We start from the raw sequence: 14,879 nt of genomic DNA, 5'->3' as shown, positions 1-14,879 counted from the left end.
CCCGGGGCCCGGGGCACAGAGGCTCGCCCGGCCCAGGGCTGGACAGCCTCCCAGCCGCTGCCGGGGACTGAAAAGCCAGAGTTTATGAAGATACTAAACAACAACAACAACAATGACGACTGTCATCGACACGCTCAAGGGTGTTAGGAAATCAACGTGTTATTCTGAAGACTGGGACAGAAGAAAGCCATCAAGGGCGTGTCCGGCCTTCTGTAAATACAGCGACTCGAGCTCACGATGAAGGAGGAATCGCAGGATTCCTAAGCGGTCCCTGTGGCGCACCCTCTCGGGAGGGAGCAGCTGCAGACAGTGGCCGCTGACGCCCCTGAAACTGCGTGGCCGCGGCGGGCGGGACGAGGCTGCTGACTCCGGAGCTCGCTGGTCGGTTCCGGCGTCACACGAACCGCGTGTCCACATGGGGGTATGGACAAAGACGCAAAAGCTGGGCCGTGGGGGGGTGTCAGTCTTTCCCACGCACGGGGCCAGAAGAGTCGCGTGTCCACATGTGGGGGGGACAGGGGGGTGGGGCGGAGAGGGGAGGAGTGGTCTCTGCTTCCCGTGAAACACGGACACGAACTCAGAATGAACCGCAGACCCAAGGGTGAGTGCCAGAACTGAAAATCGGAAGAGAATTCAGGCGAGGATCTTAGAAACCTGGGGTTAAGCGAAGACTTTTTAGCTAGGGAGCACACACACAAAAGCAAGACGAGGGAAGAAAAGTGGGTAAGTGGGGCCTTGTCACCATTTTTTAAAAATCCGCTTTCCAAAAGGCACTGCGAAGAGAACGGAACGGCGGGCCCCTGCCGGCAGGAAGTGGTCGTGAGTCGTGTGGTCGGTGAGCGCCGTGCCCACAGCACAGCGTGGGGCGAAAGCCGGGTCTTCGCGGCATGTGAGGCACGGGGCTGAGTCTTGTGCTTTTGTTCATTAATCGCCGTGCCATCTTCCATATGGACGACTGCCCCACCTCACACACACACACACTCACACACACTCACACACACACACCTCTGTGACTCCAGTGAGAGCCCAAACACCCGACTTAAAACAACGGGCAAAGCGCAGGAACGAGCGCTTCACCTCGGGAGATGCACAGGCGGCAGCTGAGAGCACAAAAGGAGGTTGGAATCATGGGCCATTTGGGTGCTGCAAGTGCAAACAGCAAGACACCCATGAGAATTGGGCTAGGGTTTCAAAACTGCCAGTGCCAAGTGTCGGCACAGATGCGGCGCCACACAGCTGGCTGCTACCCGGTCACAGCGCTCCTCCGGCCGACACTAAAGACTCGTGTCACGTGGAAGAGAAAGCTCCGGGCAGCTGCACTCAGAACCACCAAGCGCTGGGAAGAACTCAGATGTGCAGCGGCTGGTGAGCTGGCGGCCGGTGGCCGACATCCGCACGGCGGGATGCAGCTCCTTCACACGCAGACACGGGGAAAACAGGCACGGATCTCAAAAGAATCCCACCCTACACCGAAAAGGAACTGAACATGTCGCATGCTGTGGGACTCCATTTACACAGAGCTACAGGAGAGGGGAGGCCGCAGTGACGGAGGACAGGCTGGTGGTTGTTGAGGGCCGGGCGTGGAGGCGGGACTGATGGGGAGCCGCTGGAAGTCTGGGAGCATGTTTACACGCACACACACACACTCTCACACACACACGTACAGACACCCGCAGGTGTGCGCACAGATACGTGTTTAAAGCAGCTTCCCTCGTAACCGCGGGACACTGGGAACGGCCCCCACGTCTGCCCGCTGGGGGGCGGTAAACTGGGTGGCCCCCCGGGAAATAAACCACCGAGCAACCAGAAGGGCGAGGCCCCGACACACACGGCCGCGCACACGGTCTGAAACGCTTCGCTCAGCGAGACCCGGGGCGCGGTCTCGCGCATCCGGCGTTCTGGCGAAGGCGGCCTGACGGGCGAGCGGGAGTCAGGCCCGGGCTGGCGGGGGCCGGGAGGCCTGTGACGCCGGCGCGGTGGGGGCGGCGGCGGGCGGCTGCCCAGCTCTGCACCGGTCGGGCCCTCGGAGCTGCGCACCGACACGGTGGATTTTACTGTGAGTTACACTGGGATGGAACAAAATAAGGGGAAACGGGTCTGTACTTGCACAACCAGCAACAGTCTCGGGGCGGGGGAGGGGCAAGTTCCACAACAATGTAGAGAGAATGATCCCGTTTACGTACAAAAACGTCAGTGTTTAGGCGCATGTGCTGTTCTAGCTAAAGATCTGGACAACTGGCCGGCGACGCGTCCCTACTCTGGGGACACAGCAGTGAAGAGGCTTCCAGTTTCTTCTCGTTTTCACTTGTACGCTCGTGCACCCTGTTATTGGCAGGATTACATACAGACACGTATACAAACAGGAAACGAACCGCCTCAGAGCCGAGATACCTTTTTGTCCCGTGGCCCGGAGATCCGGCGACAGCCCCCCGCTGCCCCCCACCCCACGCCAGCACCGGGGCCCCGCCCACTCACCTGGAAGAGCCGTGCCTTCGTGTACATGGTGCCGTAGCCTTCTCGGTGGCTGAGGTAAAACATGCCGGTGAAATGGGAGCCGTCCGGCCACGTGTAGGTGCCAAAGCCGTGGCGGTGGTCCCGGTAGAACTGCCCGCGGTAGGACTGCGGAAGGAGCGCTCTGAGACGCAGGTCTGAGAAGCCGCCCAGGCCGCCCTCCCAGCCGAGCCCCACACCTGGCCAGCTGTGAGCGGGGGCGCCGGGCTGCCCGGCCACAGGGTCCCGTTCAAGTCTGGGTGGCCAGCGTGAACAGAGCTTGGTCATCCAGACGGTGCAGAGGGTGGGCCAGGGGTCCGTCTGATGGTCACACCCCCAGGCCACACCTGGCTGGGGGAGGGGGGGGAGTTGAGTCAAGAAGGGAAAGGCCATGACCGTGACGGGGTCGGTGCCCCCCTGGGTCTGGGCAGAGGCTGTGTCTGCTCCCTGGCCCTGGGCTGGCCTCAGCTCCCACCCTGCCAGCCTCCACGCAGGTCCCCGGGCCGCAGGAAGCCCAGGGAGGGGGGCTGCCAGCCTCCTGGCGCCCGTGTGGCCCTGGGGGAGGGCTGTGGGCTGTAGGCACGCAGGTGTGGCTGTGATCGTAAACTCCTCCACATCGGGCCGCGTCCGGGGCCTGTCGCCCACGGGGGCCCCAGGAGGGAGCACCCAACGTCCAGTCGCCAGACGCCACCGACTGCCATGCCTGTCGGACACTGCCCTCCGCACCGGAAACGGGCTGGACGGCTCTCGGGCGACTGTCCCCGCCCCGCACCAAGGGGACACTCTGTGGCCTGCTCAGTGTCCCTTCTCTCCCCTTGGGCAGCGGAGCTGACTGCTCAGGGGCTTTTCAGTGGACTGACCCTCCCCCGCCCACGTGACCAAGCCCGTCCAGCCAGAGGACTCCTGACCTGCGGCCCAGGCCTTGGGGAGGGCTTGGCCCTGGGACCCGACCCCGAGCCGGACCAGGGTCCTGCCAGGGCGGTCTCTCCCCTGCAGCAGCAGCGAGTGACACCGCCCTGTGGGCTCGCCTGTGGCGGAAGGTCAGTCTGGCCCCGCCGCCGGCCGCGGGGTCCCTGGGCCCAGCCACGCTGGGGAAGGCTGCGGGCCCCAGCGAGGGGTTCCGGCGCCAAGGGCCAACAAGCCCCTTTCCCCGTCAGCCGGGCCTAGTTCGGGTCACTCGTCCTGAGAGTCTGGCGGTGCCTGCCGGACCCTGGGCAGCAGAGGAGCCCCAGGATGGGGACGGCCGCCGCCCACGCCATTCCGTGTGCACGGCGGCGAGGGCCACTGTCCGTGTCCGGTCGACCAACGGGGAACCGCCTGCGTGCTGCACTGTTTGTGGGCGCCGAGTGAGGTTGTGCCGTCCACGCCCAGCACTGGGGCCAGGGCCCCGGCTTCCGTCTGTCCACCCCCCTGGGGTCTCGTCTGACCGGCTGCGCCAGCTCAGGGCCCCGCCCTCCTGCCCGGGGCCTGGTCACGTGGTCTGGCGGCTCCTGGGAGCCCGGGGCACGTTCGGGGGGTCCTCAGGCGGGGGGGCATCAGCCCGGCCACCCTCCGGTTGCTGGGCCTGTGCGTTCACACCACGCCCCTCGAGGGAGGGACGAGAAGGGCCCTGGGTGGTCGAGCCCTGGGCGAGGGGGAAGCAAGCATCGGAAGCCGGTGGTTACCTCGCCCGTGGGCCACGAGAACTCTCCAGAGCCCATCTTCACGCCTGGGCCGAACTGCCCTCGGTAGACGCAGCCGTCCGGCCACTCCTGCACGCCCTGGGCCAGCTGGACGCAGGTCTCCTGCAGGTCCTGCTGCGTGAGCGCGCCCCTGGGCTCCTCCTCCTCCTCCTCCTCCACCAGGGCCTGTGGCCTGTGCCTGGGGCGGGGGTGAAGGGCAGAGGCGGGAGAACTGAGCTGGTCACAGGTCTGGAGAGTGAGAACCCTGCTCCCCACCCCACTCCTCCTTCCCAGCAACGCTGGGGCAGAGGCTGCCGATAGCCCCATTCCCCAGAACGGGAAAGTGAGGCAGCGAGGGCGCGGTGACTGCCTGCCTGCGGCCACACAGCAAGTCCGCCTGGCCAGGGCACCGGCGAGGGTGGCCTGGCCGCAGGACCAGGCAGAGGACCAATGGCTGCCTCGTGCCCACTGCGCGCTGGGCGAGCCCGGGGTGGGCCGCCAGCCAGTGTGCCCTGCAGGCTCTTCTCTCCTCCGCTGGCAGAGCGGGCAGACCCGTCTGGAACGGGCAACGGGCTAAACTAGGGGCAGGGGCCCCGGAGCAAGGGGGACGGGAGGGCCGCCTGAGCTGCAGCAGCGGACCCGTGGGTCCAGGAAGGGGTCGGGGGTGAGTGGGCGCACGGTGGGGACAGAGAGCGTGTGGCGGGTGGGCTTTCCCCTTTCCTGGATCAAATGGGGGTCTGCCCCCCCCCCGCCCCACCCAGCACACACTCCCCCTCCCTGCCTCCCTCCCCACTGCATGGGCCTCCCTTCGGGGTGCTCCATCGGGGTGCCTGTCCCCAGACCCGCCCCGCTGTCGGGCTGCGCCTGGCACGGGGACGCTCAGGCTCGGAACCCCTCCGCCACGTGGCCCTCCAGTGCCGGCCGGGAGCTGCTGGGAGGCCTGAGGCACCCGCCCAGCAGAGAGCGGCTGGGCTGCTCCGGGCGCTCAGACCCCTGTTCGCCGCGTCCTCGCGGGTCTGTAGGGAGAACCCGGGAAGGACAGACGCCCACACGCAACGGCGATGAAGCCTGGACGCTCAGACACGCTTTGTTTGGGGCTTTTTGGGTTCTGTTTCCCTGCCGGTCGAGTTGTGCCCTCGCCCCCGCCAGAATTCACGTGTCGGAGTCCTGCTCCTCCGGAAACGCAGGGTGACTCGACTGGACCCTAGTGCGCGGAGACGGCTGTCCCCGTAAGCGGAGGAAGTCGGGAGGGGCGGAGAACAGCCCGGTGAGAGGACGTGTAGGCGGAGGGGCAGACGGCTGCCCTCACACCCGGTGCCGGTACCGCACCTCCCACTCCCGAGACCCGGACGGCCCTGCCCACGACAACGCGACCTTCGACCTCAGAACGGAGGACAGCGAGCGGCTGGGTAAGGTCCCCGGACCGAGGTCCTCCGCCCCAGCCCCAGCGCACCGACGTGCCAGTGGTTTCTCATTCTCCGCCTGGCACAGACGGCACTTGTTACTTAAAAAATAATAATGAGGAAAGATAACAGGCAGCGAGACTATGCGAAATAAAAACGCTCACACATTCCCCTAAGAAAAACGAGTGAACACGACCTGGAGGTCAAGCGAGGAGATCGTTCCTGCGAGCCATCAGCTGGCAGGCCCCCGCCGGGGGCGCGGGGAATGGGGGGCAAGGCAGGCGGCAGCTCGACCACTTGGCTCTGCCCCCAGATGGGTTCCCTACACCCTCGTGACTCTGCTCCGGCGTCCGCTCAGTGGGGATGGCGTCAGGCCGCTCCGGCTGCTGTCCTGAGCAGCGGGGGTGGGGCTCGGACACGGGTGGGGCTCGGACACAGGCGGGCGTGGCTCCCAGCGCTGGGAGCTGGAAGTCCGCGGTCAGGGAGCCTGAAGACTCGGTGCTCCGCGAGGGTCGGCTTCCACTGAGTCCTCAAGAGGCGGGGAGGGACGCTGCTAGTCAGTCTCTCTTCCTCTTGTTATGAGGGTGGTGGTGCCACCGTGGGGTCCCACCTTCACAGCCTCATCTGACCTAATTACCCCCCAAAGCCCCCGTTCCTGACGCTATCACATCGGGGGTAGGGCTTCAACACGGCCATTCCGGGGCTGGAGAGCAGAGTGCAGTCCACACCAGGGACAGACAGACCCAGTGGGGTCATGGGGTGATTTCCTGAGACGTCAGGGTGGCTGGAGACGGGAGGGGGGCACCCAGCCCAAGGCAGACCTGCCACACGCCAGCCCTCAGGACCACAGCCGGGAAGAAGCCGGGACGACCTGGGACCACGAGATGTCCAGCCAGTGTCGTCCCTAAGGGTGGGAGGTGACACGGCGGGGCCAGAGTGGGCAGGCTTGAGGGAGGAGCAAAGGTCGGGCTCTGGGGCCCAGTCACCCGCTACGGTCATTTCCCTGACTGTCGATACACCATCAGGTGTTCTGTTTCTCCAGAGACGAGTGTTTCGAGGGATGAAACAGCGTTCCGCGATGTTGCAGCCCTGCCCCGAGGCCGGATCCCAGCGAAACCTGGCCCCCAGGCTCAGAGGCCCACCGGCCTGTGGGGGGGTCCCCACACCTTTTGGTGAAGAGCGCAGAGCTCCCCAGGGTTCCGGGGTCCTCAGAGGCAGGAGGCTCGCTGCCCCTCCCCTCCTGCTGGTCACCGCTTGGGACTTTGTAAAATAAGTCCGAGGAGTAACCCCCTTCCATGTCTCTCGTCTTTGAACCTGGAAGCAAAGCCCGAGACCCACATTAGCTCTGGGGGCTCCTGGCAGGGGCCCACTGACCGCCCACAGCCCCACCGGCCTCAGAGAAACGGCCCCCTCCCCACTGGACCAGGCCCAAGGCCGCAGCCCCCTACATCCTGTTAGAACCGCCCGGAAAGCTTCCCCAGAGCTCCCAGGGTGTTCCTGTCCCTTCGTGGGGCAGGAACCGCAGGAAGAGCCGTCGGGACACCCTCCCACGACCACAACTTAGAACCTCGTCGTGGGGGCCAGTCCTGCGCCCGCTAGCTTCCCGAGTTGGGGGCACAGTCAGAGGGCTCCCCCTTACCCCGGGGGGCCTCGGGAGCCCACCCGCGAGGGCTGCGGGACCGGGCGTGAAGGCATGGCCTCCACCCAACCCCTAACTCATACTAACTCACAGCCTGTCACGCACGTGGGGCCCCAAATCTCCTCTGTGCTCCCCCCCGGGGACGTGGGACCCACGCACAGGCCCCCAGGGCGCCTCTGAGGAGCTCGGAGACCCCCTACCTCGACTCACCGGGACTCGCCGATTCCCCTCAGGGATCCCGACTTCGCCCCCGACGTGGGGTCTCACCGAGGCTCGCAGAGCTCGCAGCGATGGCCCGGGGTCCGCCAGCAGCGCAGCGCCGCTGGCTAGTCTCCTCTGGGCCAGGCGCCGGAGCCCAAGAGCTTCGGGTTTCCCCGGCAACGGACCGGGCCCACGTGCGGCTCTCCGCCGCCTCCGCCAATTCCGCGCCAGGCTTCGACCGGACACGCCCACAGGCACGCCCCGCTTGCGAGGACACGCCCCCGGACGTCCTGGGACCGCTGCAAGACCTGCCCCTTGGGGACCTGCCAGGATTCCCTGGCCCTGTGTCCCCCATTCACCCTCCCCCGGCAGTGTCCCCCCCACCCCCGGCGCCCCCGCACGTCCGCGAGTGCTGTTGGCTTATCTGAGCCCGGCCGTTGGCTTCCCCGGCAGGTCAGTCTTCACCCCCACCCACCCATCCACCGAGTTCAATGTCCCGCGAGAGGACGGCGGTCAGCTTAGGGGCCAAGGGCTCCCCGGGGCACGTAGCGCGAAAGGCTCCCAGTGTCTCGGTGCAGAGAGCCCCGAGGAAACTGAGGCTCACCTAAGGGGCGAATTAGCTTGTCCACCGTCCCAGTAAAGCCAGGGGAGGGTAAATGTTTGCGGAGGGCGGTCTGGTCGGGGTCCGGGATGAGGCTGGAGTCCGGGGTCCCTGCGACCACCTTGTAGAGTTTAGAATTGTCTTGCCAATCTTACCAAATTGTCGGGCTTGCCAGACATGTTTTTAAGCGCCCTTTGCATTGGTTGATGTATTCGTTTCCTGAAGCTGCTGCAACAAAGTGTTACAAACTGGGCGCCTTAAAGCGACAGAAGTTATTCTTTCCTCTGTATTTGGGTCTGCCAATCTCCTTCTCCTTATACGGACACCAGGCACTTGGTCTGATCCAGTATGGCGTCATTACGTCTACTAAGACCCTGTTTTCCTACAAGGCAATGAACAGCTGGACAGCTACTGGAGACCAGCTAAGCCACCTACGCTCAGGATACTTTCAGGTGCGAGAAGAGGTTCCTGGCACAACCTTGAACTGAGCTGGCAGAGGGTGACAGGGTGATTTTCCTTCGGGTGTCTTAGGGTTTGAGGCAGAAGCTTGCTGCTGTTTCCAAGGCCGTGGGGGGTAATAGACAGCACTGTGAACAGGTCTCTGTTCTCGTGGTATTTTCAGTTCTTGACCGGACGTAGGGGTTGTAATGACGAATAGTCATGTTATACTCTGATTTTTCCTCTCCCCCTACTTTTGCTACCCAGATATTTTAGGCAGAAACTTGCCATAAAATAAAAGATTCCTTTCTTTTCTACTGAATTCCCGGGGGTGGGGGGGTGGGGTGTGTGTGTGTGTGTGTGTGTGTGTGTGTGTGTGCGTGTGTGTGTGTTTTGGAGATTTGCCTGGTAGTCAACGAGCACTAGGGCTCCCCCTACTGGTTGGGCTCGGTAACACCATGATTGCTGATGAAGTGATCATGGGAGAACAGCTTTACTGATTGGCTGGAGGTAACGGGGGCCCCTTCTGGAGCTGGGGAACGGAAAATCTATTTCAGTGGCTTCTGTGAACTTGGGAAAATGGGAATTTCATCCCAGGAATGTGGAGTCTGTCCTTAGGACGGAAGAGGGAAGTGGATTCTTCTGGGGGGGCCTCTGTTGGTGCTGCCCGGACCTGCAGCAGCTGCAGACCCACACTTGAGGCGTTAGCTCACAAGGGAGCCCCTGGTTGCAGAACAGATCTGGCCGTTAGCAATGCTCGGGGGCTGCAGCGGGAATAAAGAGAACCCAGGTCACCCAGAGGGACTGTACGGGTTCATTTTATCAGATTTATCCAGTACTAGGTCTGTGTGTATGGTGGGGGTTAGGGGGGAGCAGTCTGGAGTGGGGTGTATTCTCTGGAAGAATGGATTGCAAATCTTAAGTAAACAATGGAGAGGAAGCAGAAAATTTTTTTGCTACTATTAAAATAAAATGGAAATTGCAACTAAATAAATATATGCAAGGCTGCAAGACAGTTACTTTTCACTGAAACCATTCTCTGAAATACACTGGCTCTCAGAAAAAACATCTGTTTAGAGGTCTTCTCAATAAATCTTATTGAATAGGCAACTGTGTGAACATTAAATAATATTACATTTTTAATACTTATATTATTGTAACTTTTTAAAGTTAGAGTGATGTCCCCAAAATTAATAACTAAGAAAAAGACAAACAACGAAAATACTGGTCTGGAAAGAAATGATGAAAAGTTGATAGTAAATAGCTTTATTTATATGAACCATGCTTTACAATACAAAATAAAATGCAGAAATTACAAAGGATAACTAGGAAACAAAAAAAAACATGAATAAGCATAAAGCTGTACTCAAAGGCACCTCATCCGACAGGGCAGTTATGAAGGATGTGGTTACTAAGAATGCACAAAACCGCCCTGACTGGTGTGGCTCCCTGGGACTGAAGAGTTGCCTGTTCGATTCCCGGTCGGGGCACATGCCTGGGTTGCGGGCTTGGTCCCCGGTTGGGAGGCAAATGATCGATGTTTCTCTCCCTCCTGCCCTCTCTCTAAAAATAAACTTGAAAAAGGAACACATCAAACTAGGTGGTTCACCAAGGAGACAACTGGACATAAGGACACTGATGGGGTCTGGATGAGAATCTGTGGCCCGGTCCTCCGCTCCGCTGCACCAGCGACGTTCCACCCTTGTCATATCAGGGCGTGTGCACGCACACACACACACACACACACACAACTAAACTTCTGCAGCAGCACACCAAAATATTTTTGCCCATCTGACAAAAAAAATAGGTATGAATTCATTCACACCGTGCTTTTGTTGTGTTGCCTGTTGTCATTTTTTTAAACTTGGCAATCTAAGGGGGGAAGTTCAGTGTTCCTGACCAAATGGCTAGGTATTGCATGTTTTACAGATTCTCGCGGCACACCATTGTGCCTGCTGCGGCACACTGCTTAAACATCTCTGCTCTTCACGGCAGCCACAGCTTGAGGCGCCGCCCCGCCTTCAGCCCTGCTGGAGGGCTCCTGGCCCGCCCGCTGGACACACTCCAAGGCAGCTGTCCCCGTCTTTGAAGCTTCCCGGGGTGGCAGGGACCTACACCTGCAGCTCTAGAAGCCCCGCCTCACAGGGCTGCTGCCAGGGTCCGCCCACCGGTATCCAATCAGAGAAGGGGCCCGCAGACCCTGACCAATGAGGAGGTGGCCAGGGCCTAGTGGGCGGGCCCGGTGGTGCACAGCCAAGATGCTGCTCGCCGGAGGCTCCCGGCAGCCCAAAATAGACCCCCGGGCCAGGTGCCGGAGCGCGGGTCATGGACTCCGGACCAACTGGACGCCTCGGGAGTCCCGAGGCCGCATCGCCGCCGTTTGTGCACGTCGCCCCTTCGCTCTTCCTCGGGAACGCGCGCGCCGCGGTCCAGTCCGAGCTGCTGGCGCGCGCGGGCGTCACGCTGTGCATCAACGTCTCGCGCCAGCAGCCCGGGCCGCGCGCGCCCGGCGTGGACGAGCTGCGCGTGCCCGTGTTCGACGACCCGGCCGAAGACCTGCTGGCGCACCTGGAGCCCACCTGCGCCGCCATGAATGCGGCGGTGCGCGCCGGCGGCGCCTGCCTCGTCTACTGCAAGAACGGCCGCAGCCGCTCGGTGGCCGTCTGCACCGCCTACCTCATGCGGTACCGCGGCCTCAGCCTGGAGCAGGCCTTCCAGGTGGGCGGGCCTTCCGGTGGGGCGGGCCGTTCGTTGGAGCCTGTCTTCCCGGAGGGGCGGGGTTCCGGGCAGGGGCGCGGCGCACTGCTGGTGGGCACTTGCGATCCTTGTAGCGAGCGCTGCGCAGCCTTTAACCTAATCCCCTTGTTTGCAGACGGTGAAGAGCGCCCGCCCCGTAGCCGAGCCCAACCCGGGCTTTTGGCGTCAGCTCCAGGAGTACGAGGAGGCCCTGCGGTCCGGGTCCCGCCTGCCCCAGGGGCCCTCCGGACAGTGAGCCCTAGTTGCTCAGTCCAACCACCAAGCCGGGGCTCCCGAGTTTCCAAGGGAGAGCTAGTCCATGCACACCCCTAATTTATTAGACAGGGCTTGGCAAGGAAGATCAAAACCTCTTGGGCTTAAAGCGGAAAGGCATTTCTTACAGGGACATCAAGACCGGGAGCCAAGGTCAGGAAACGGGGAAGTTCCAGGGGTCAGAGACCTGCCACCCTGGTGCTGGCTCCTGGCCACTGGGATGTGGGCGACTCTGGGAGGACGCCTGGGGCTGCTGGCAAATTCGTGTCTGCCACCCGCTCGAGCCATAGTGGCTTTTCCCCAGCCTCACAGTGGTCCCCTCTGAGGTCCTGAACCGGACACAGGATCTGGCCCGCGAGGACCATGGTTTCCAGACTTGTAGCTGCTGCGACATGCAGGTGAGCGTGCAAGGGTGTGACAGACTGTCAAGCATGCCCACCTCCTACCTTCCTTATGGCCTGGTTTCAGCTGCCGCATCGAGCCCACGTTTGCTCTCCCGCAGCCACCCTCCTACCCACAGAACGCCCGCCACCCATGCGTCTGAGCCCGTGCACTCCTCTCCTGGGCACACGCCTCACCCAGACGCCCTGTGGCCTGAAGATGACACTAGAAAATGTATCGCCATCAACACTTCTTTGAAAAAGATTTTATTTATTTATTGTGTGGGGGGAGGAGGGATAAAGTGGAGAGAAGCATCAATCAGTTGCCTCTTGCACGCCCCCAGCCAGGGACCTGGCCCGCAACCCAAGCATGTGCCCTGACCAGTCAGTTCACAGACAGCACCCAACCCACTGAGCCTCACCAATCCAGGCACCACCACCACCACCACTCCTTAAATAAGATGGTGGGGAAAAGAAAAGGAAAAAATGGCTACTACATGTCTTCAACTGATTACCATGGGTACCAATTAAATGCCAACAGGAATCCCTGATTTGGGGCGTGGCTAAGAAGGAAACTATTCACTGTGAACAGCTCAATTGCAACACAGCACAGTTTTAAAACAATGACTGTGAGGTCGCCCTGGGGCCCCTCTGCTCTGCTCCTCGAAGCTTTGCTGCTCTGCTGGTCTGCTTTGTACTGTGCTGCGCCCCAGCAAGACACCTTTAATGTTTCTACGCAGCCAGGAAAAATCTTCAGTATCAGGTGGAAAGAGAAAGTGCATTCAGAGCCACAGGAGAGCTGGCTTACAGGGGCAGAAGTTCCTGCCTCTGGTCCCTGCACATGCAAATGAGGACTCCAAATCCTCCTAGTTTGATTGGTCCAAAAGGCACTTGTCCTGATTGGTCAGCATAGAACCACTGGTAGGAGCTGTGTATCTGATTGGATGGGAAAGCGTCAGTCTTACTGACTAACAGGATTTCAGGAGCTCCCTTATAAGGGGTGCTCACAGGGCACAGACGGTGCAGGTGGGTAGTTCAGTGCACCGGAGGCTTATCTGCAAAGTGCGCTTTGCAAGAGAGGCCCCGTGTAGAAATGGCTGCTGGGCTCTGGGTTTTTGGGTTTTGGTTTTGAACCCTGTTAGCCACCAGGAGCTGTTCTTAGTGGGCATCTTCTTTCTCAGGGTTTACAATGTGAGTTCCAGACACTATACGTAGTTCCTGGTTAACATATACAAACATATATATAACGAGATAAAAGAATAAAATAACTGTAGTTGGTGTTCATCATTTCCCTTGCTAAGAGTCATTTCACCTCCTCTCCACCCTTGGCCAGCTCCTCCTTGCTGGTGCGGGTCTTCCCTGCTGGGATGAGCCTTCACCCTGCAAGGCCCTGCGTGGCTCCTGCCTGCGTTTGGGCCATGCCCTCCGTGTCCTTCCCCACTCAACCTGGGAGGTGTCAGGAGAGTGGCCCAAGCTCCAGCGTGCCACTGCAATCCCCACGGACAGGCAGCAGAACCCCACTGTCCCTGGGAGCCAGGGCCAGTCCCTCCATCCAGCAGAGCAGCCCTGACTTGCCTGATGCCTCAGGTTCGAGGTGGTGACTCAGCCTCCCATCCAGGGGAACAGGGTGTGTCCCCAGGTGTACGCATCCTTCCTGGGAACGGAGACATCTGCCCCAGCAGAGCCCAGAGCCATGGGAACCGGAAGCTCACCCTTTGCGAGTGGAGCACGAGTGGTTGTGAAAGGGCCTCCCCCCCCCAGTCCTCAAGCTTCTGCACCTGGGACAGAAACTATGCCGTCCATCGGTCCCTGGCTCAGATCATACACCACACCCAGCCCTGCTTGGGGTCACCAGGCCCCAGCCCCCACCCGAGAGCCGCAGCCCCAGTCCTGACCCGACTTCCACCACCTTAACAGGAGGTTTGCTGGCTGCCACACACTCCCGAGCCCCTCACAGCTCATCGCCACTCTCAACCCCGTGGGGGTCTACTGCCACCTTCTCCACTTGGCGAGCGCCCCACTGGCTCCATCTGCAACCTCGGGAGCTGAGCGATTCACCCAGCCGGGAGGTCGGGAGCAAGGACCGGAGCCCAGGCAGTTGCCCTGCTCACGGCACTTGTGATGGCATGCCCCCTGACCTGCTGACCTGGCCCTGGGTAACCAGGGTGCGAAGACGACAGAGCCCAGGCCAGGTGGCAGGAACCACAGTCGGATGATTCTCAGAACAGCGCCGGTAGGATAAGAAGCTGGCCTGGGTGTGGAGCTCGGAGAGGCTGGTCAGCTGGGAGGGCCATCGAAAACGCCGCCCTCGCACCTCAAGGCCCTGCCGTCTAGGCAGGCACTGGGCCACTGAGGGCAGGAAGGATTGACCAGACCCCAGGCCTCTTCCTGCTGAGCCCCTGGCTCAGGACGGACCCCTCCGCCAGGTGGCAGCGGGAATGCTGGGCTCCCATTGCGTTTGGGGTGTGGGCCCCAAGAGGGAGGCTGTGTCCCCCCGCTGGGATGGCACATGGGGACCTGCCTTGGGAACGTGCCCTGCGTCTGTGCACACACACCCTCCCTCGCTGCTGTCCTTCCCGTCCCCGGGGGGGGGGGGCAGGCGTGATCGCGTGGTTACTACAGGGACACTGAGTCCAGGAAACTCAGTGCTGCTCAGGGGTGACGCTGAGGTCACGTGCAGGGTCTTAGTCCAGCCCACACCTTGCCGCTGGGCAATCTCGCCAGCGGAGAGGCGTGCAGGGCTCCCGGGCGCTCCCAGGGCACAGCCCCTTCCCCCCAAGGCCCCTGGCTCTTACAGTCGCGGGTCACAACGTCGTGGTGGTCCCTCTCATGCCGCTGCCTCGTGGTCCGCCTGGCACTCTCTCAGGGGGCATCTTGCCTGGCCTGCCGCTGGCCCCGCAGCCCAGGGCCCCCGCACAGCGCCAGGGGCGTGGGACGGGGGCAGGCAGGCAGGCTCCCTTACTGGCCCAGCACTCACCTCCTAAACCGTCCGGCCTCCCGGGCCCCGCGGACCATCAGGCACCACTGTCCTGGGGAACTTCCTTCCACAGCGGAACA

The 14,879-nt window shown here is 61.7% G+C and overlaps 2 protein-coding genes across 3 annotated transcripts in view; one reads left to right on the top strand and one right to left on the bottom strand.

The window, feature by feature from the left end:
- Positions 1–6,851, bottom strand: part of ANKMY1 (ankyrin repeat and MYND domain containing 1) — a 33,999-nt gene extending 27,148 nt beyond the window's left edge. Inside the window, exons 1-3 of the mRNA XM_045845651.1 lie at positions 6,721–6,851; positions 4,155–4,344; positions 2,476–2,619 (exon numbers count right to left, since the gene is read on the bottom strand). Of these exons, the coding sequence (XP_045701607.1) occupies positions 2,476–2,619; positions 4,155–4,344; positions 6,721–6,851 (465 nt within the window). The remainder of the gene's footprint in view (positions 1–2,475; positions 2,620–4,154; positions 4,345–6,720) is intronic.
- A 3,698-nt stretch (positions 6,852–10,549) lies between these two features.
- DUSP28 (dual specificity phosphatase 28) lies at positions 10,550–13,126 on the top strand. Of its 2 annotated transcripts, XR_006786487.1 has the most exons (3): positions 10,550–11,151; positions 11,306–11,840; positions 11,945–13,126. XR_006786487.1 is itself a non-coding variant. In XM_045845602.1 (2 exons), the coding sequence occupies exons 1-2, from the start codon at positions 10,759–10,761 to the stop codon at positions 11,423–11,425; spliced, it is 513 nt and encodes a 170-aa protein (XP_045701558.1). In that variant the 5' UTR covers positions 10,550–10,758; the 3' UTR covers positions 11,426–13,126. The 2 variants fall into 2 exon arrangements, 1 of the variants encoding a protein (XP_045701558.1); XM_045845602.1 differs by having other exon boundaries at positions 11,306–13,126.
- The last annotated feature ends 1,753 nt before the right edge of the window (positions 13,127–14,879 follow it).

Source organism: Phyllostomus hastatus, unplaced genomic scaffold (assembly GCF_019186645.2).
Source record: "Phyllostomus hastatus isolate PE091 unplaced genomic scaffold, TTU_PhHast_1.1 phas_contig_477, whole genome shotgun sequence".
In the NCBI taxonomy this organism is placed as follows: domain Eukaryota; kingdom Metazoa; phylum Chordata; class Mammalia; order Chiroptera; family Phyllostomidae; genus Phyllostomus; species Phyllostomus hastatus.
The sequence above is the reverse complement of the archived record's forward strand: the minus strand, read 5'-3'. Positions and strand labels throughout refer to the sequence as shown.